This window comes from Diplotaxodon limnothrissa, linkage group LG2, assembly GCF_057381915.1.
Source record: "Diplotaxodon limnothrissa isolate DT_005_m linkage group LG2, D_limnothrissa_male_GT1.1, whole genome shotgun sequence".
NCBI lineage: Eukaryota > Metazoa > Chordata > Actinopteri > Cichliformes > Cichlidae > Diplotaxodon > Diplotaxodon limnothrissa.
In genome coordinates, this window is record NC_140597.1 from 6,920,137 (window position 1) to 6,941,066 (window position 20,930).

The 20,930-nt window shown below is 38.4% G+C and overlaps 1 protein-coding gene across 1 annotated transcript in view; it reads right to left on the bottom strand.

Annotated features, from left to right (window-relative positions):
- Positions 1 to 20,930, bottom strand: part of fstl5 (follistatin-like 5) — a 183,255-nt gene that overhangs the window by 158,506 nt on the left and 3,819 nt on the right. The window contains exons 2-3 of the mRNA XM_085360253.1: positions 14,959 to 15,102; positions 7,929 to 7,959 (exon numbers count right to left, since the gene is read on the bottom strand). Of these exons, the coding sequence (XP_085216379.1) occupies positions 7,929 to 7,959; positions 14,959 to 15,102 (175 nt within the window). The remainder of the gene's footprint in view (positions 1 to 7,928; positions 7,960 to 14,958; positions 15,103 to 20,930) is intronic.

Genomic DNA, 20,930 nt, shown 5'->3' on the forward strand with positions numbered 1-20,930 from the left:
AGCAGTTTTAAATTAAGAGTACATTAAACTTCTTGAAAGATGGACAATCATGAAACGTTTTGAATGCTGTGGTTTGTCTTTGTTTTTTTCACCAGTTTGTTGTTTGAGGGTTTTTTTTTGGTTAGTTTTTTATTTTGTCTTTTGTTTTTTTACATGTAGGTCTAAAATAAATGGTCAGTTTTAGTGTTGTTGCTTTTGCCCACAAAAATACAACTTATCAAATGAAACAAAACAATATTGTTAAATTATTAAATTTGCTTTAGTGTGTTTTTTTTTTTAATCTTGGATTGTGTGTGTGTTGGTTTAACAGTGTTGGTAAGCCCACCCTCTAAATGCTTGTGCTATAGCTTGTTTGATGCTCTTTAGCCTTTTCTGCCATCTTTGTTGTCAAGGGTCAGGACAGCAAAATTAATGTGACAAAAAAATGCAGCTTCCCCATTAATTTCACTGACATGTCTACACTGGGGTAGCAGGAGTCCTGACCCCAAGGAGGCACAGGAGGCCAGACATGCCTAGAAAAATCATTCAATATAACTTCAGCAGCCCTGGCCAATCAAACAAAACAATGACCCCATCTGATGTTAAGCACTCTGCGGCATACAAAATACTTTGACTGGTTTATAATAGGATAATCAAGTCAAATGCCACCATAACTTTACATAGTCTTTAAAAAGTCCTGCTTAATAGAAACAACTGTACAGTGATAAGCCTTCAAATGACCATATTACAGTTATTTTGTATTACACGTAATGCCAGAGGTGGTGTAACTAAAGATTAGAAGGACAGGGATAATTGTTACTCAGCTGCTAAACACTATTCCTCAGAGTATTTAATACAGACTGTATACAACAGAACAACATACCCATTATGACATTACCCATTGTTTGGAAACTTGTATTTGAAGCCTTGATTTTAGTATTTTTGCCATTTCCGTCACGATATTCTGAAGCCATTGTGAGGATAAAATTATCAGCTAACAACACTAGAAAGCTAAGTAAGGTAGCATCACAAAGACACAAAGTTATATTAATAAAACAAAAGTTTCAGTCGCCAAATCTTAAGCACAGACTTCAGGGCCAGGCTGTTAGTACAATTAGCCAAACAGCAATCCATTATATTTGTCAGTTAACTGAATTAAAATCTTCAAAAAGGCCAAGAGGTCCAAATTAGTGACTTAAATTGGCAGAGGTAAAGTCGTACAGTCAACTAGGAGTGCAATTGTTGGCATCCACCTGGCACTGAAGGCAGTCATTTATTATTTTATTTGTTTTTAATGCAGTCGTTGTCATGACAGGGAAAATTTGTTGTAACAATCAGAAACAGCTGGGACTCTACAGGAACTGACTTAGGCGGCCATTAGATGAACCGCAGTGTTTGGCTTTGTGTTATACAAATTTTAAAAAGGATTCCTTATTCAGGATATCAGGCCTCAGCTTGTTAAGACTATAAACACAGGCTCATTAGCTACGTCACTGGTTCTATAACAGGATATTGTACATGGAAAACCCATTTCAGACACCCTTAAAGTTGTTTTTTTATAGTAGGATGATGAGCCTAAAAAAAAGAACTGAATAAAAGATCTCCACTTGTAATATCATGCATTTTTTTGATGAGTGTTTCACCTGTGCCTTTAAGGTCATATTGCTATCAGACAGTCTATGAGCTATATTGAAGGATCTGGGCATCAATTTAAAACAGAGCATGAAGACCTCCAGTGCAAACACAGTCTAACGCTTTCTGAAGTGCAACGTGACCAAGCAAGGTACAGCTGGCTTTTTCCCCTGAGAAGGTGAAAGTGTTGTACCATACAGTATTTAGGGCAGACACGAGTGTCCTCTAATGGCTTAGTGGGTCAAGGAGCATAAGTGGCCTGTAAAGCTAGCCACAAGGTCCTGCGGGGATTCAAAAGGCAAATCCTATAGGGCCTTTTTTCTGTTTTTTTAAACCCAGCCACTCATCTAAGACTGACTGGGGTGCTCATAAGCAGATGGTGCAGTGTAGTCCCATAGCATCTCTTTAAAACTGCTTCCTTCCCTGCCCAGGAAAAGACAGCACTTCATGAATCTACAATAACTTGATTAAGACTTACTGTATGAAAGCCATTACAAATTCAATTGTGGCAAAACAGTGACGCTAGATGGAACAACAGGGAGTCTTCCAATAATTCTGTCTGAGAAAGGTGCAGAGGAACGCAGCATTCACCTCTCCTCAGTACAGCTGTGACGAGTTATTAAAAGTGCAACCCAGTCCCAGGGGGTGGTGTGTAATTTTAGAATTAATATACAATTTAGAGCTTGGTGTTTGCAGCTTTTGAATTATTCAAATGTACTGCTATGGGCTCGGGTTTGGTAGGAGTAAGCAGTAGGCAGTTGCCGTGCATACAAATGAATAAATTACGCGAGACGACATAGATTAGAAGAACATAAACATTTGTGCCAGGAAACAAAACAAGATGTTTGCTCTTGTGCAGAGTTCAAATCTGAAAGGCTGTAACATACTAATAGGAATAGTCCACGTCTGTAAGGAAATCTTTCATCAGCAGCCAAATTCGCACGTCAGCACTTCACCTGTTCACTCAACAAAAATACATAAATCAACACATTTTCTGCAGGTATAAGATTTGACTCATCTGCTAAACTTCAATGGTATTACATGATTAGTTTTTTATTGTTTGATTTTTGTGTTTATATACATCAAGTAAGTAGCAATAACTATACAAAGTAAAGCACAAAAGTGTGGTTGTTTATATTGGACTCTGGTGACTACTCGTGTAAAATTAATATGAATAACAGAAAAGCACCGGAGAGATATTCATGATATACATTCATAGATATTCATAGTTGCTTTAAAATGCATTTATAATTAACCGGTGGGCCTGGGTTTGATTCAACTGAACTCCAAAGCTTTCCTCACAGAACAAGGCTATGGTGCCAAGTGAGAATACAGGTTCTAAACCTAGGATGTGCTCACTATAACTAGATCAATACTGACCTGTATTTTGTTTTGTGTGTTTGAGCACATGTAACGGAGTGTTCAACACAGCTGAAGGGGTGTTGATTGTGTCCGTCTGTCAGTCATCCATCTATCCATTTTCTTCTACTTATCTGGTGGGCCAGGTTGCATGGGCAATAACCTAAGCAGAGAAACCTAGACCTCCCTCTCCCCAGCCAACTCCCCGAGCTCACCTGTGGGAACACAGAGATGTTCCCGAACCAGTCGAGTGATATGTGTCCTGTGTCTACCCCAGGGCCTAATCCCTGTATGACATGACCAGAACTCCCGCAGGAGGTACCCAGGAGGCATCCTTGTCAGTTGCCCTAACCATCTCAGCTGGGTCCTTTCAAAATGGAGAAGCAACTCCACTCTACACTGACGCTCTCCCGAATGACTGAATCGAAGGAAGTGACAAGCCTCCAATCAGAGAAAGTTCATTTCTCCTGCTTGAATCCACAATCTTTCTTCAATCACTACCCAAAGCTCATGACCACAGGTAAGGGTAAGGATGTGGATCGAGAATCTGTACAGGGCTAAAAAATGTAATAAATATTTGATGTTGTGACCATTTCGCCAGCCTATACGACAGTAAACATGAAATTACAAATTGTAACCCTAAACTTATTAGGAAACGCTAAGTGAGAATTACAGTCGGGGCAGAGCATAAACAAGTAAATTAATAAATAACAACACATAACCAATTTCAGGAAAATCCATTTATGTTTTTGTGCCAGAAGGGAGGGAAGGAAAAAATTGGCTAACATAACAGAATATTAGGTTTTTATATCACCAAATATTTGTATTAGTTTTAAAACTCCTTTATTAGTCATGCTGTAAATTTAATCTTAGAGGTTCTCATTCCCATTCTGACGAGCACTCTGTTCACCATGTGGGGCAACTTGAGTTAAGCAACTTTCCCAAGGACACTTTGGGATGTGTTAGGTGGCAAATCTCGAGAAACAAAAATACCCCAATGCAAAACATTATTCCCCTCTCTCTGACCAAGCTTTTTAATATCGGAATCATACATCTTAATATGAAAGAAAATCAATTGTTGGCTAAATAAAACAAGGTTCTCTGAACACCAGCAAGTTAATTTTACTGTGTCTTGTTTATACACTACACCAGCAAAAGTCATTAATCTTAATAGTGCTGCTACCAATGACATTTCTTACATGTAATGAGAATGGGAAGACAATCTTAAAAAGCTCAATCACATTTTTCATATGACTAAATCAGCCCATTTATTTTGTAAAATTGCATTTCACCAGCAGCCCAAGGTCTTCCTGTAGTATGCATAACAAGCTCGCTTAGTGTGGTATGTGCTCGTTCTGGGACTCCAATTACCGAGCATCCTGGAATACGTTTGGCATTTGTCTCTTCCTTGCTGACATTCAGTTCGAGTTTATAAGGCGCTTCATTCATTCCATCTATGATTTTTTTGTTTTGCTTTGGCATCCACAGTAAATGCAGGAATGTAATTTTCATCCATCCATTTCACAAACTGCTCATCTTGTTCAGGGCTGGACAGGTCGCCAGTATATCACAGGGTAAAAAAATATAACAGTCTCAGACAAGAGAACACATTCAAGTATGTATGAACATGGAAAAAGACAGAGAGAATTTCTCAATAAACCACACAACAAAACTAGTTGTGAAACTGAGGGGGAAAGCATTTTAAAATAGGATTCTTGCACCTTTATAATTCTTCTTAAAATCAAAAAATGAGAATTCATATTGAACAATGATGAGATTGTATAATACATTTTGGACATTTTATAAAATATCAGTTTATATCAGTAACGTAGTAGTTACTGATATAAACTATGAGAGAAAAGCTATTCATCAGTGCAATAATATCTACAGCAATATTTGACAATTTCTTTATCGCACATGACAGTAAAGTCTTGTATTTTGGACTGTTGCTCAGACAAACCAAGGATTTTGAAGACACTTTTACCACTTTGATCTGTGCTTTAACTATTTGCACTATTTAGAGCTTCTACTGGTATACCTACACCAAACTGTTCAGTTTTTAAGATAAAAGCTACAACTGCAAAAAAAGTCAAATTCAACTTCTGGATCTGTATTTTTTTGTATTCTTATGATTATATTCAACATATTTTCTATACATTACAATTTGTCAGATTTACTGTGCATTACCATGACTTTATGTATTAGAACAACATCAATCAGTACAACACATTAAAGAGTCACAATTAAAAAGCATGGGGTTTTTCCTGTTATAACCATGTTTGTGGATAATATTAGACTTTGTTGTTGTATTTCAGTGGATCTGTAGAAAACCCAGAGATAAACAGTGGCATCTTTAAAATACTCTACTCTAGCATATTTATTTTCTGTGAGGGTAAAGCTGAATAATAAACACACTTTTTCATCTGTTTTAGTATACAGGAAGAGTCGGTGTGGCTTCTGTTAATTAAAGTAAGAAATATCAAGTTATATTTGTGAAGGAAACATTAATTAGGTAAGTGCCCTGCTCCAGATGTCTGCCCTGTAACTACATCTTAAAACTAATAAATGTATGTGATTGCTGGTTACCTCAAAGTTGACCAGGTGACATGAAACCACAACAGCTTTATAAACTAAATTTGGTGGGGGGGACTTTTATTCTGATCTTGACTTGCTAGATGTCTATTCAATCCGTTAATTTTGACGTAGCTTCTAAAACTGGGCCTTTTAATGCTAAATCAACCTCAGTTTCACAATAACGAGAAGGCTCCAATGTACATGGTGATACTTGAATAATTTATGATTTTCCCTACAGTTTGCTTGCCTTCTCGTTATCGCGGCTGGAAATGAGTTTGCTGAAAACTGGCCAAAGTGAGAGCTCCCCTCTCGGCTTACAGAACATGGTGCATTAAAGTGAATCACAGCAGACAGCTGGGGCCGCCCTTTATGGTAATGCACCCTCTACAATTACTGCTTCGACCTTCCCTGGCAAGGAAAAATGGGGAGATGTCCATTTAGCGCCCCTTTCAAACACTTAGTGGCAGGCATGTTGGGCAGCAGGACCACCTTTTGCCTGACATTGACTCTTGTTTAGAGGAGAAAGAGAAGACATTAGAAAGGTGACGGGTTGACAGATGAGATGTATCTGTCAACCAGCAAGAAGAGCATGGTGCATTAATGCATCACCACTGTCCAGATCCACAGAGGTAGTTGAAGCTGGTTGGAGATAATAGTGCCAAGTACTGCTGCAACTATCAGTTTTTTCCTACCATTTTATAGAAACCCAGTTCCAAAAAAGGTTGGGACACGGTGGAAAATGTACGTAAAAACAGAATGCAATATGTACAGGTTGCACCTCCATCCCATCAGAGATGCAGGTTTTTTAAGTTAGCACTGATAACAACCTGGATGGTTCCTCTCCTCGTTGGTCTTGAGAATGCAACATGCATGTTTTTCCAAAGAGAATTTCAAATTTCGATTTGTCTGACCAAGAGAAAAGTTTTGCAAATGAACAGAGCCACACATTAAACTCAAATGAACATTATCGATGCAATAACTGGTTAATATACTGTGTGTGTGTCCTGAGTACATTTTAAAAAAATTACATTTAAAGTTAAGGTTATCCAACTTTTTTTAGGTTGCTGGACCTTCACGGCACAAATTTTTTTGTTAAAGCTGAGAACGACTGCATTTGGTGTTAAAGATAAATGGCTTATTGAAAACTCTGCGCTGCATTTTTAACTTGTTCACACGGCTCCTTGTTATGGAAATATAATTCAATCACTTTCATGGACTGAGCATATCAAGAGTAACATATCTCATTGCACAAAAACACCCAGCTGAAAGTAAAGTATGAGAAAACCTCCCATTATAGACGCTGAAGGGTATAACCATTTAGTGCTCACTTAATCTGCTTTCAAGCATGCAATGCAGCACTGAACTTTTATAGATATTACTCAGCTGAGCTGTATGTAACATGTCTGATTCAAACAGTCATCTTAGCTACCCGTTGATCTGCATTCCCTTCCTTGTATTTACTACTCACCACACCACCGCTTCCCTAAACCCTTCCTGACTATATACATTTGTGGACTATCCTTTTTATGTGCTACATGTGTGAAAAGGTACCCTCAGACCTAATTCTCCTGGCATTGCAGGAGGTTAAATGAGTGAAAAATGTCTATAGTATAATGTGAAAAAACCCTCTATATACTGGTGAAAAAAAACTATTTTGAGCAGATACAAAACATGTTGGCGGAGGGTCTGCAAAATGTCTCCAAACAAAAACTTGAAAACATGTTTTCATGCAGCTGACGAAGTTTAGGTTGAGGTCTACTTTTTTTTTTCAACATTTGTACAAGCTTAGTCACAATTCATAGTATTACAATTAGACACAGGCATTTCAAGCAAAAAAATACCAACCAGATTTCTTGCACACAGACCTGATAACTTCAGTTTTTGAAGGAATCCAAACAGAACTTTTTTATTGCTGTTGTCTTTGGATTTTCGTCTTTCCTGTTTGCGTTCAGAACGACGACTTTTATCAGTTTGGTGTCTGATGATAGTTTTGTTATTTAATGGCTGCTGGCTACTGTATATTTTAGTTTAGTAACATAAAATATTCATTTAGGGTTTAAATATATCTTGATAAGTGAAAAGTCAAGCTTTGTACAAGAATGTGACCATTGCATGAAATCTTTTTGGTGTAGGAGATAAAATTTTAGAAAGAGGAGATGAGAGAGTGTTATGCTCCCAGTAGGTTTCTTATTGTGGTGTTTTTGATCAAATGTGCTCTTTTTTTGTCTTTTAGTTAAAAAAAAGGCTACATAAATATTTTATACTACAAAAAAGCAAAAGTGCTTCACTTAGGCTGTAGCTTCAACAACCCCTCCCCTTGTACACAACATGTTGACATACAGGAAGGAAGGAGGAAGAAGGAGGAATCAAAGGCAGAAACTCACCTTTTATTCTCAGGTTCTCTGGAACGCCATCCTGTTGGAAAAGCAAAAAAGAAAACAGAGATAAGATCTATGAGATCAAAACCTACAACATTAAGGTAAATGAGTGCAGTTACATGTCCTTGTATTAGATGAATGACATTCTGCAGTCCATTCAGTATATTAACATTCTTCTGAAAAATGGTGTTTCACATCTCAATGCAATCATCACACAAAGCCTAAGGACTTCATTCTGAATGCAAGAACTCTGAATGTCTGAATGTCAAATAATATTGCATAAACAACCCAAACAACAGTGTACCTTTACACGGCAATTTGACTCACTTACACGGATAACAGACAAACCTTAAGCTCTGAGATTTTATTTACTTACATATTATTTAATACATATTATTGACTTCTTCTTGCTTTTAGTCATTAGATATGTTTCTTTAGCTTCTGATATCTATTTACATCTATTTAGATCATTGTATCCAAGTGTTTTAACTTTCTTTTTTGAACAAGTTAACCAAATTAGTAGTCCAGATGCTTCTTCAATTGACAAATAAATGTATAAATGTAGTGTAACAGAAAAAAATATGCAGTAAAAAAAAAGAAAAAGAAAAAACATATTACAAATATACCAAAGAGCAAACAACTAGGACCTTCTGAGTAGCCGCGCTTTAACAGATTTGCATGCTTATTGAGCATAGTTGTAGAAAATGCTGCTATCAGGACTACTATTCTAAGTAACTGCTCTCCAGAAACCATGAATGCGAAAGAAAGAGGCATAAATATTTGATTTCTCTACAGTGAAATCTGCATAGCTCATCCTTCTCGTTCTTGTACAGAAAAATCAGATTCTCTTTCTAGCAGCTCGAGCTGGGTGGCGTTATGAGGAAGATGCATTATGCAACGGGTCTACAGTCAATAATGAACTGTGGTCCCTGAATGCATGAAGAAAACAGCAGTTTACCCATTTTCTCAGTTTGCACAGAAATCGACCTACTGTGCATTTTCTTCCTAATGCGCTATTAATTACCTGTCAATTAAAAAACAGGATATTATGCACTTAATGTGTTTTAAAGATATATGGGTAAGCATATCCAAGAGATGTGACTTTAAATATCAATTCTGACTGAAGGAGTAGCACAGCTTATCTTGCTTCCTGGGTACCATGTGTATACATTTGACATTGTCATATTTTTATTTAGACTATACTGGGTCTGTACATACTGAGCCCTGCTGTTAATGAAATCCCTACCCCACACAAAAGAACATCCATATGATTGATAATCTAATAAATATTGATATAGTGATTTATTGTAAACAATATCTAAAAGAGGTTAACTGATTTTTATTAAAAAATAATAAACACATAATACAAAAAAGTGTGAAAAACAATTACATTTTCTTAGTTCTTAATTATAATGACAAAATATTAATGTATAAATATCAATAGGAACACATAACACATGTAACTGTACCAGTAATTACCAAAAATTAGTAACTTAGTGTTTAGTGGTTACTATTAACTGCACAGTTTCTTTACCATGTTTATTACAAAGCACTAGCAGTGGGTCCAAGTTTGATTTTACCCTGGTATGTTTCCAGAATTTGCAATCCATGCATTCCTAATGACAATGGTCTTCAAGACATACCACAAATGTCAGCCTTCTCTTTGTGAAAGTTGAGGATGAATACATAACTCTGACAGTCCCCAATGTGGCTATGACATTATATGGAAAATCCATCACGTGGTTTCTTCGATGCGCAGGCACATCACCCAGCAATCACTAAAGCTCAAGTTAAACATTGTGATGTGGTAACAGCTTTCTCTGCTCATCATCTTTCTGGATGTTTCAGGAAACACTGCTGACCATCAGATACAAATCAGAGAAAACACCTGTGGCTCTCTGACATTCTTTGTATAACCCTCCCACCAAACAGACACACACATACACACACACTAGAGGAGCTGACATTTAGAATTGCACTACAGGTAGGGAAGATATCAAATAGGGCTTATTTGCATATAGCAGACAATGTTCACACTTCATTCGTTTGAAGAGAGTGATTTCTCCTGAGCCACTGGCAGGCCTGTCTCTTCTGCCCCGAGACTCCGGGGACAGTGAAGCACCCAGCTGTACAACTCGTGCTTCATCTGCTCGTGTCACAGCTAGCTGGCTGACCGCCTACATCTATCTCTCTTTCTCCCCTTTTTGTGTTTCTCACTGTCTCTCAACCATCCTCACTCCACCAGCAACACCTCCCCCTTGTCTTTTCTTTCTCCCGCTTCAGATCTCACAAACCTCACTTCTCCAGACCACCAACTTCCAAATACACTCCATCTGGAAACATATGACAACAAATTGCAACATACCAGTATGACAAGTGACCAGAATACGGTACGCAGTACTATTCCTTATGAGCAAGACTGGTTTATTTGTTTGACCAATAGAGAAGAGTGACAAAACAACAGAGCTGAATCCAATTTTTGCCAGGGCTGATGTAAGGTCATCCAACAACAATGTACACAGGTGAACAAAAACAGACATGTGCATATTCCAGTAGATTATTTTAAATTTCATGAATTGAGAGTCATTCTTTTTCCTTAATATGCTGTAATGTAATGCACAGATCCAGCACCTGTACCTTGCTAGAATTATGCACAGTATCTGTATCTGCAACAGCATGCCCAGACAAATAAATACTTAAATTTCTAACAAATGCTTCACACGGTCAAGAAGTTCAAGAAAACAAATGTGTAATTTTGCCTCTTTGCATCATAACACCGTTGCTGTCTTTTCATGGTTTATCCGTTTATAATTGTCTGTGGGTAGCTGTGTTCAAACTGTTTCTGACAAAGGATGGTGAGGCCAGTAGTTGTATTGCTAAGACTCATCATGTTGACAAGTAACAACTATTAATAAATAAACCAAAAGAACAGGGAAAATAACCATGTAGCAGAAAGACTTTGAAAACCACAGGTCAACACATTGTTATTGTTCTAGTAGACTGGCTCCGTACAGCATCTCTGCCTTTTCGGCCCCTGCGGAGACGATACAAAAGCTGGTTACCTCAGTTTCGGGCTGGCTGCCATTTGAAAGCAGACAGCTCATCAAGATGAGTGACAAGGGTTGGGGCTCAAACTGACCAGCTGAGGAGGAGAGGGAGGAGGAGGAAGACGAAGGGGGAAATAATACTGACAGAAGTCACGTTTAGGCCAAATGTTGCCTGTTGCAGCTTTAACTGACGCTACTGTACAACAAGCTGTTTCTTGTGAATTTTGCTGTTCAATCTTGTTGTTCCTCCCATTCCCCGTCTCTTTATCTCAATCTAATTTGCCCACCACCCCCACTCCCTCTCTCCCTCTCTCTCTCGCTCTGCTTATCCCCTGTTAATCTAGATTTGCCATGTGGCCAAGCCAGTGCAGGATGGATGGGGCTTTGCACACACAGTTGTCCTTGCTTCCATTTTGTTTGTCCTGACATAACAGCTTGATGTCAAAGCGACAAAAACTCACAGAAATTGCTGTAGTCCCTCATGCTGAGCAAGCCTGGCACTTCTACGTGATTTTCACAAATTGCACACTGAGCCCTCCATCATTCTTACAATTAAACTCTTCATGTAAGACCTTGGCTGAAAGATCTCAAAGTATCAGGAGATTAAGAGTAGCAACAACCACCACTTTAAATGGCGTATGCAATAAAACCCATAATAACTACAGGCAGGGATCCGTGTCCTATACCTGACCCCATGTAAAGGATTTCACAGTGAATTTCTGAAACAATGCCATGGGAATTACACATGGGAGTAGAACACATGACCAGCTGTTTATGACCACGTGGTGACTGAACTCTTTGTGAGGAAAGCTTATAAGGTTGTGTCCGATCACGTTACCCAAGCCAAATGCTGTCCTTCGAAGCACAGGAAAAGACATCGCATTAACCTTCCCAGCTTGAAGCAAAGCACAGTTCGCTATTTTCCATCCCTATATTTCACTGCTAGAGCTTTAGTTTTTTTTAAAAAATGAGGCACATTAGAGAATATGAAATTGTTATTTTATCTCATTGACTTTATCATCTACTTTTAAACTGTACTTTTATTTTGAGCCGACTATGTTTTTCAACTTGATATTACTTCTCCACAATAATTCACTTTGAAACAACTGTTAACACAGCTCGCTCAGCTTTATTGACAAGAGCATGACCCGAGTCTCTCTGCAGTCCAGACAAGAGCTGAGAAATTCTCTAAGCAACAAAAAGGCCAATGACATAATTTGAAAAAGGGCTTACTTTTGGCTTTTTTTCCACCAAAGGGCTGTAAATTTCCACAGTCTCATTTGACAGGCAGATAGATGAGTGCAGTTTACCTCTGTCCTCTCGCAAGACGAATTGTAATGGTATGCAGATGCTGTAATGACATTCCTCTGAGATGTAATCACAGCGCCTGGCACATTAATTTCACTGGAGTGGAAAAGCACATATATCATTTTTGTGGCTTCTCGTCAGATTTCCGCTACATGTGGGTATACATTACCTTAATTATTAAAGTCACTGCAGTTCCAAACCACACTAGCGAAAAGAGACAAAGTCTAAACCAGTTAGTTTCAATAAGAGATAATGTACTGCTGAATACAATAAAGAAAAAAGCACCATGCAGCTTCAAAATGTACTGGTGGTTAGATTAAAAGTACTTAAAGAAAATATGTCTGCCTTATTCACATGGTGCTGCAAAACATTGGAAAGTACACTCTCTTCAGTACAAGAGAGAGTAATGGGAAAGTAGAAATACTGGACTGTGTTGCAGTGGAGAGATTAAAGAGACACTACAAGTGAAAAGGGTCATATTCATTACAACTAGATATCACTGAAACACTTGCATTTTATTACTTACATTAACATTTCTTAATATTTAAAGGAAGTGTTTACCACTGATTTATTATCTGCTTAAGACATGTGTAACTCTTTTTTTTTAGCCAAAACTAGGAAAGAAACAAATTTCCAACAAGGCAAAGAAATTTGTTGTTTGCATATTGTTTTATCAGAATTAATGGAAGTGCTGAGGTAGAGCTAGATCACTATGTACATAGATTAATTCTTACTGCAGTGCTCTGGGTTGCTCTCCACCATGAGCCCTTTGCTGGCGTCATTCCTTCTTCCCTTTCCTTCCTGTCTCTCTCCTTTATTATCCAATGTTGTCAAAAAAAAAAAAAAAACAGCCCAGTAGCACTGTTGGATTGAACTCCAGCAGATTAAATGCATCTTAACAGAGTGTATTTTTGTTTCCTCCACTCAAACTGAAAAATTATATTTTTAAAATGAAACAGCATCAAGCCATTCCCAAGGTAAGATGAGGTAACTCTGGATTATTCACAGGCCCGGATAGAAGTAAGCTCCACTTTTGGATTTTACATTCGCTGCAAAAAGAGGAATGGATTAGACAATATTTTTATTTTTTTCATTTTATTCCAAATGTAACTAGTGCATAAAATAAGCATCTTATCAAGCCCTCAAAAGTAAATCTTATAGATTTAGGCGCCTGGAAGCCACTCTGCCTACTTGTTGATATTTTTGTTCTTAACAATGAGTCTGGGAATTCAGTTCAAAAATCACCAGCTATCCCTGAAATCCTTCCTTCCCAAGTGTAAATACAAGCTAAAGCAAATGACATTACATCTGCTTTCCTGGAAACTAGTTCTTCTTGCTCTGCCTCATCCTCGGATATGTAGGATATGGAAAGATACAAATCATATAACTCGCTAGAGAGGTACGTTTTTTGGGGGGATTTTTTTTAAAGTTGCCAGGTCGTGTTAGATGGAATCCATCCCTGTCCATGCAGAGGTGGATGATGGATCATTTGCTGCGCCTCCCTTTGGTATAAAGCACTGCAGTCTGGCAGAAGTGCTATCTCTGCAGTTTATTGGCACCATATTACAAGATGTTTGGGTATTGAAGTTTAAATCGCTTCACTTTCTTAAAATACTCAATTTTCAGATTAGATGTTGCTAGAAAGAATCACAAGTCCCAAATAGCTGATATGTGTAGTCTACATGTTTAGAAAGCATCGCTGTGAAAAAATGTTCTTCAAAGGTCAAAGTGATTTTGACCATTGTGTCGATTCAACAGCTTTGCATCGCTTCCAGCTCCCCACTCAACTATGATACAGCGCAATGACGTTCCTACCATCTGTTCACTCTGACTCCCGCTCTTTCTAACTACCTCTCACCCTACCCGCCCTTTAGTACCACTGTCTTTGCCATTCATTCCACACAGACGTGATTGTAACAGACCGACATAAACAAACATGAAATGTAGCCGGGAGACGAGAGATTTTCTTAAAGTAAAACAAAAAATACCCACAAAGGAAAACAACTTTTTTCTCCTATTGTTGTCACTGCTAATTCTTATCATGGACTGGACTGAAAGAAGTGTTTACTAGCAAACATAATTGCAAAAAGGGGGCTTAGGGGAAATGAGTACTGAAGGACCACAATCTGACTAATGCCTCTTGACAAAACAATTTGTTTTCCTCAACTCTCCATCTGCCAAAACAGTCAATTTCTTTCCTAGTCTGGTTCTAATTGATCCATGCCTGCTGTGTTTTGTAACTGGATCAGACGAGAAAAAATGAGCATGCTACTTATTTTAGAAACTTTTTAAAAAAATATCTTGTTCCTTAAGATGTAGCAAGAAATTAATAAAAGCGGCGGAATTTGCTTTTGGGGCCTCCCCTCTATTACTAAGTCAATAAGCGTTCAATTACATCTTTTACTTAAAACACTCAGCTAAAATGCCATGCCAGCATCTTCTTTCAAAGCTCGTCTTCATCTTTGCTCATCTGTTCCTCACATTAATCTGATGTTGTTTTTGAAATGACAGTCTTCTGGCTCAGAGGGAGGGATAATGATTCATCAAGTGGGCAGAAAAACAACAACCGCAGGAGAGTCATATGATGTAGGAAGACGGTGCCGGTGTAATGAGCTTCATACTTGGCCAAAGCACACAGACCTGTTACGGACAGCATGAAAAAACAGAAAGGCAATCAATACCTTGTGTCGAAATCTCACGACTGGTCGATAGGGCGGTGACCCAAATCCCTCCTTGCTGGGTCTCCCGTTGGTGCCAAGCGCAGCGAGCCCCAACAGCAAAATCGCAGCAGACCACCATCTGGTCGTCTTCATTGGTCTTTTCCTGTCAAAAACCAAACAAGAATGGTGAATGCGTACTCTCCTCCAACACTCTGCAGGTTCAATAATGGTTGGCCAAGACAATACATCAAGCCCACAATAATTAGTGAAGACAATGAGAACCGCAAAACTGTCGCTGATTTAAACTAAAGCTATCAATACGTGGCCCACACTCGGCAGGGAGATTAGATCTCCTTTCAAATCAATTACGGGGAAATAGACGTCATGAGAAAATCAAGATAAAGAAGACAAAGAGCCAATATATTAAGGCAATTAAAGTGAGGGCTTTGGATTAATTAGGCTGAGTGTCTAAGTCAAGCAACTGTGATGAAGTGGAGAGATTACATCTTAAAACAGATTCCTCACAGCTTTGCACAGATGCAGCCTGGAAATATTTTTTTTTAAAAAGTGAGAATATTCACTTTTCACCTCCAATTCGACTGCATTTTCAATTATTCATTGGACTGTGTAAAAACAAGTTTGACCTTTGCATGACATGAATTAAACAAAATCACACTTGTGGAGGAAAGGAGGGGGGGAAAAGAAAAAACAAGCCCTGTGGAAATGTCTGTGTCAGTGAAACGGATAGGTTCGAGCAAGTAGCAAGGCACAGGACATCCCCAGAGAAGACGATACGTTAACCACTCCTCTTATACCGCCTTACACGCCTTACACGCTAAACAACTGTTATGTTGAAACCTGCAGTGCATTTGTTCCTTCATATTTTTATCCCTCATCTTTATCTGCATTTACACCCTCGGGTTTTTTTATGCACCTCACTGCAAAGATCTCCTCCATCAGAAGCACTTTATAAATAAATCTGACAAGACTTGACTTGTTTTTTTTCACAGTCAAACACTGAGCTGCACTTTCTAAGACATCCAAAACCATTCTCCAGTGAAGGGAGATGAGTGACAGCAGGATGGTGACCCCGCTTCCTTGTTCTTTGGGGCTGACACTAAGTCAGACAACAATGGTGCTGCTGTGGCAGCTCTGTGGGTCCACGCGCTTTTCACTGGAGGTCAGCAGGTTGCACCAGCAGAGCAGTGTGTCACTGTGATGAGATACTGAGATACTGAGATACTGAAACTTTATTTTTGTGACTTTACATGTCTTCAAAAGCCTTCCTCTGTTGCCTGATGCCTGCAGGATTTCTGCTTTGAAATTACTTCCTTTTATTTCAAACCTACTTTTTTTTTGTCATGTGGAGGAGATATAAAGAACTTGGTCTTTTGGTGGAAAACACATTTAATTAAAAATATTTTCAACAGCTGTGTTGTATACTGTAATTCTCTGGCAGATTTTTCAGACTTTTTGTTTCATTGGCCTTTAGAAGAAAAAAAGATCAATGTTCTTTATCGAACTCTGAAACAGCCTTGAATCCTCCTACACAAATTACACCCATCGCCAGCGCCCCTACTAACCAATCCAGTTCTTTTCAAGGTTTGATATACACCTGCCCCCCACCCCACTCCCACCCCAAACAGAGACTTGTCTAACTACAAACAAAAAACTTCTAGACAACATATTCGTATAATCCTGTATGTTAAAGCCTTGGTCTTTAGTGTGGCTACCTTGTGAACAAAGCTTAAGCCTCTGTAAATGAACTGTCGTGCCAGGTCTTCTACCTCAGTGTGTGTCAGTGCAGTAGTGAGGGACAGACATTCAAAGTGCCTCGATAATCGAGTAGGAGGTTTTGTTCGGAACAATGAGTCTAGAAATTCAAAAGATCTATGAACCTGAAAAATAATTGTTAAAATGTTGGTAATGATCAACAGCCTTACTAACCCCCTGCGGACATATTATGGTCCTTTTATGCTATAGGGCATTAATAGTCGCACTCACTTTTTTAATGCGATCATATTCATATTCATTCTCTGTGCGTCGTAACTCTCCAGATCCAGGTAGGAACCCTGCCTGCAGCAGCTGCTGCTCCACTTCTCCGCTAACACAGTCTTTATGCCACACTAGGTGGATTACCATATTTGCTAGCACAATCAATCATCTTCTTTCCGGTATCCCAGTGTTAAATGGGTTATTAATGGACCAGCTTTTGCACAGTGCTGTGTCAGAGACAAAAACATATGCACAGTTTTAAGAAGTTTAACTGCACCATACAGCACAGTTCCTCAGAGACATTAAACTCATTATGATCAGTCACAACTGCGGCATAAGCAAGCACCTTTCCAGTCCTCCTTCTAGTGAATAATCAGTAATCTTTCTTGGAGCTCCAGACAGTTTTAAAACTGTGTTGTCCTATAATTCATTAAAATAACCAGATTTTCTTTTAAAGCCGCTATCACTACAATGAGTGCGTTGATTTGACCATTCACACACAAACAATAACAGCAGCTGAGCTATTAAACAAGTGGGGGAGCACATGTGTCCTTTTTTAAATTAATTTCAAAATAATGCAATTATAAGAACAATATATTCAGCTTCCAGTTCAGTTCAGCCTCCAGTGAGTACCAGACGAATGGGGTACACATCCATGCATTCATCCATCCAACCTGCAGTTGGCAATGTCCTTTTAATCCGTTCAGCTTTGGTGAGCTCGACATAGTGGCACACGAAGGGGTTCTCAACCTGCTGTGGGTTCTGCTTAGATTGGCCCTTCAAACTGCAGCAGCTCTCCAGAACAGAATAAGGACTACCACCATCAGTTCCACTCCAAACAGTAGTTGGAGCTTGCTCAAAGGAGGCATCTGAATAATACTGACCGACCTGGCCAACGAGCCAGGTGGTAAGAAAACCTTGAGCTTGAGAGAAAAGGGGGATTGTCCACATACAAATAGATCGCAGACTCTGTAATTCTTTGGGGAAAATGAAAAATAAATTATGCAGCCTTTAATATACCTGGCCTGAGGGGAAAGAGTAACTAAGTATTCAGTATCTTGCCCACGAATGGACAGGAGGACCAGAGAGGAAAATATTATAACTCAAAGACGTTCAGTGTGCTAAAATTAAAAAAGCAGAACTTCCAAAACAGCCATAAGGTTGAACAAACTAACCCCTTAGAGAAATGAAAAAAGGATATTGAATAATGGTTGCAGAGGGATGACTGGAACCTCAATTTAATAAGCGGAAGATGGATGGATGGATGGATGGATGGATGGATGGATGGATGGATGGATGGATGGATGAAGACAATGCCCTCAATGCAGGAAAATGGCTACTCCCTGCCTATATGCCTATAAGCCCTGCTCAACAAATGAGCCTTGAAGAAAGGAAAGTTCAAAGAAATTTTGAAGTATAAATCATTAATATCAGTTTAAAGATAAAATTACTAAAAACCTATTATATTCTTTATAATAAACTGATGAATTTCATTAATTTTCACTGTGCAATTTATATGTGCCTAAATTTTTCAGCTTACTCAACAATACATTAATGTGGGTTGGTCTTGGTTCAAAATGGGCCTCTGGGTGTAACGCTGCACATAAAAATGATTGTCTGGATGTAGCTCGAGGTAAAGCATCTTTATCACCTCACCTCACAGTTTCTGCATTTTCTTCTTAAAAACAAAACAAAAATCTGATTTAAGTTGGAGTAAATTAAATCTAAATTTTTCTAAATGGCAGGCATAATTTTTTTTTTGATGGAGGGCTAAAACATCTTTGGTATGTACCAATATGTTTTATGTGAAAAAAAAAAACCCAATTAAGAATAAATTAAGAATTTTAGCTCATTTTCAAAAATAAAAAAAATAAACAAATCTCAAAATATGGCAATGAAAATTTAGCAAAATCCCCCAAATATCCCAGGCACAGCAGGGCTGATCTACAACTGTAAGTCTTAGTATGTGAGGGAAAACATGCAATCTTGAGTAAATGCTGCACGTCTTATTTATTTCTCTTGAAAGCACAAGAGACAAAAACAGTCTCAATTCTTTTTCCCAGGATGCCCGAGAGGCTGCCATCATAACTTCGGCATGTGGTTTTAAATCCCCTAGAGCACACCTAAGCTTTGGCATTGACTTTGAAATGAAGTCTACCTATTTCCCACTATGTACACAATGAATCATGCCCTGCCAAGCTCACAGACACTTTCCATCTCATTCAGTAGATTTCTGCCATTCATGCACTGGGCAAGTTACCATAAGCGCCCATACAGCTCACCTTACAGATACTTGGCTCTATGTATGCATCACACTGACTGCACCACACTGGGCACTGGCTAGATTTTAATAATGCACATTTTGAAATTTACTGTCAACTGTCATGCATGTGTGGTAACCCATAACTCTGGAAAATAGGAATATATTATTAAAGCGTGCCATACATTTTCCTGACATTATGCATGGTTTCCCCCAAAAGACCTTTACTCAAAAACTCTCCCCATTATTATGAGTAATCTTGGACCAATTCTGACTTATTGCTGATAAGTCTTCAATTTACAGCTTTCTAATTACTGTCAGCTTGTCTCCAGTATAATTAAAGAAAGCCCTTGAGAAATGCAAAACTCTCAATATAGCTGAACATCTACTGTTACCATCCCCAACTTTCTTCTCTCACTGTTTTTAGTCAGACAGCGAAATATAAGCTGCAGTATAGCTCGTGTTACAAAACAAACAAAGAACACAAAGAACAACATAATGCAAAAGTTAAGAGTCTTTCAGTCTTTTGCAAAAGGGCACCAAACCCTGTAGCAGATTGTTTAAAATACTTTTGCACCAAAAGTCACAGCCAACGCTTCCTTCTAACGTCTGTTTTGCCCTGCTAATTACAATTTCTTTTTCAATGTTTCTCAGAGCTGCTAAGATTTCTCTAAACCCACATAAAATAAGGTCTGGACCAGAATAACAACATAATGAAATACTGTACACTTGGAGACGTTTTAGGCTCAAATCTCTGAACCAACAACCACGGACAATTTCATCTTTCATCCCTCAATGTAGATCTCCACTTTATCTTTTCAAGCTGTTGTAGCATCTCCCTCTGTATGAGCTGGGATTTGCTGAGCTCTTGTACTGATATATCAGCGAAGTGGCTATAAAGATTGACCCGATATGTCTTTAACCCCATGTGCCTGGTTACAAAATTCAAGAGGTGGATGACAAGTTGAAACTACACCGAAGTGTGGTGCGTGCCAGTTCTGAAGTCACTTTTGGTTCACACAACTGTTCACTAGGGCAACAACAGAGAGAATAGCCAAGGCTTTAACCAGCCTTTACTTTAAAGACATTTTCCAGTCCTATTCTCCTCAAGGCCAAAGTCCTGATTTTATAAAAAATAACTCTGATAAAAACCCCGTTCACTCTGCTTAAAGTCTTGGCTGTTCTATGACGTTACCTTTATTCACATGTAAAAAGACCACTCAGAAAGAAAGTTGCAAATAACATCAGACTAAAGCTCCTTGTTAGCAGACATACTGATGGTAACTTTAACTTTGTATTCAAACTGCCAACTTTCTAGGCAGAGGAGACAGAAGTTAAAACAGACTGTTGCACACAGAGAAAGATAGGATATCATGTAGAGATACACATTTAAAAAATGCTTGTTTTTATCATTAAAGCACACAAGCCTTTTCTGTTAACGCCCACAAATAAAGTCAATGCAAAGGGCCACTTCACCAGATGCTAGAAAGCCCTCCATGTTCAGAAAACAAACTGAACTTGGTTGATAAGGAGGACTCACCAATTTTAATTTTTAAATACTATTGTACAGCTGTTTATTATTCCCCCATAACTTCTGTTTACTACCGACAATAATTCTTTTTTTTTTTTTGGTTAATGCTTTGTTTAGGGGTGGGTGTGACAAGGTAATAGCATCATAAACAGTTTAAGTGAAATCGCGGGGTGTGGGTTGCATTTTATTTGAATAATAGTCACAGAT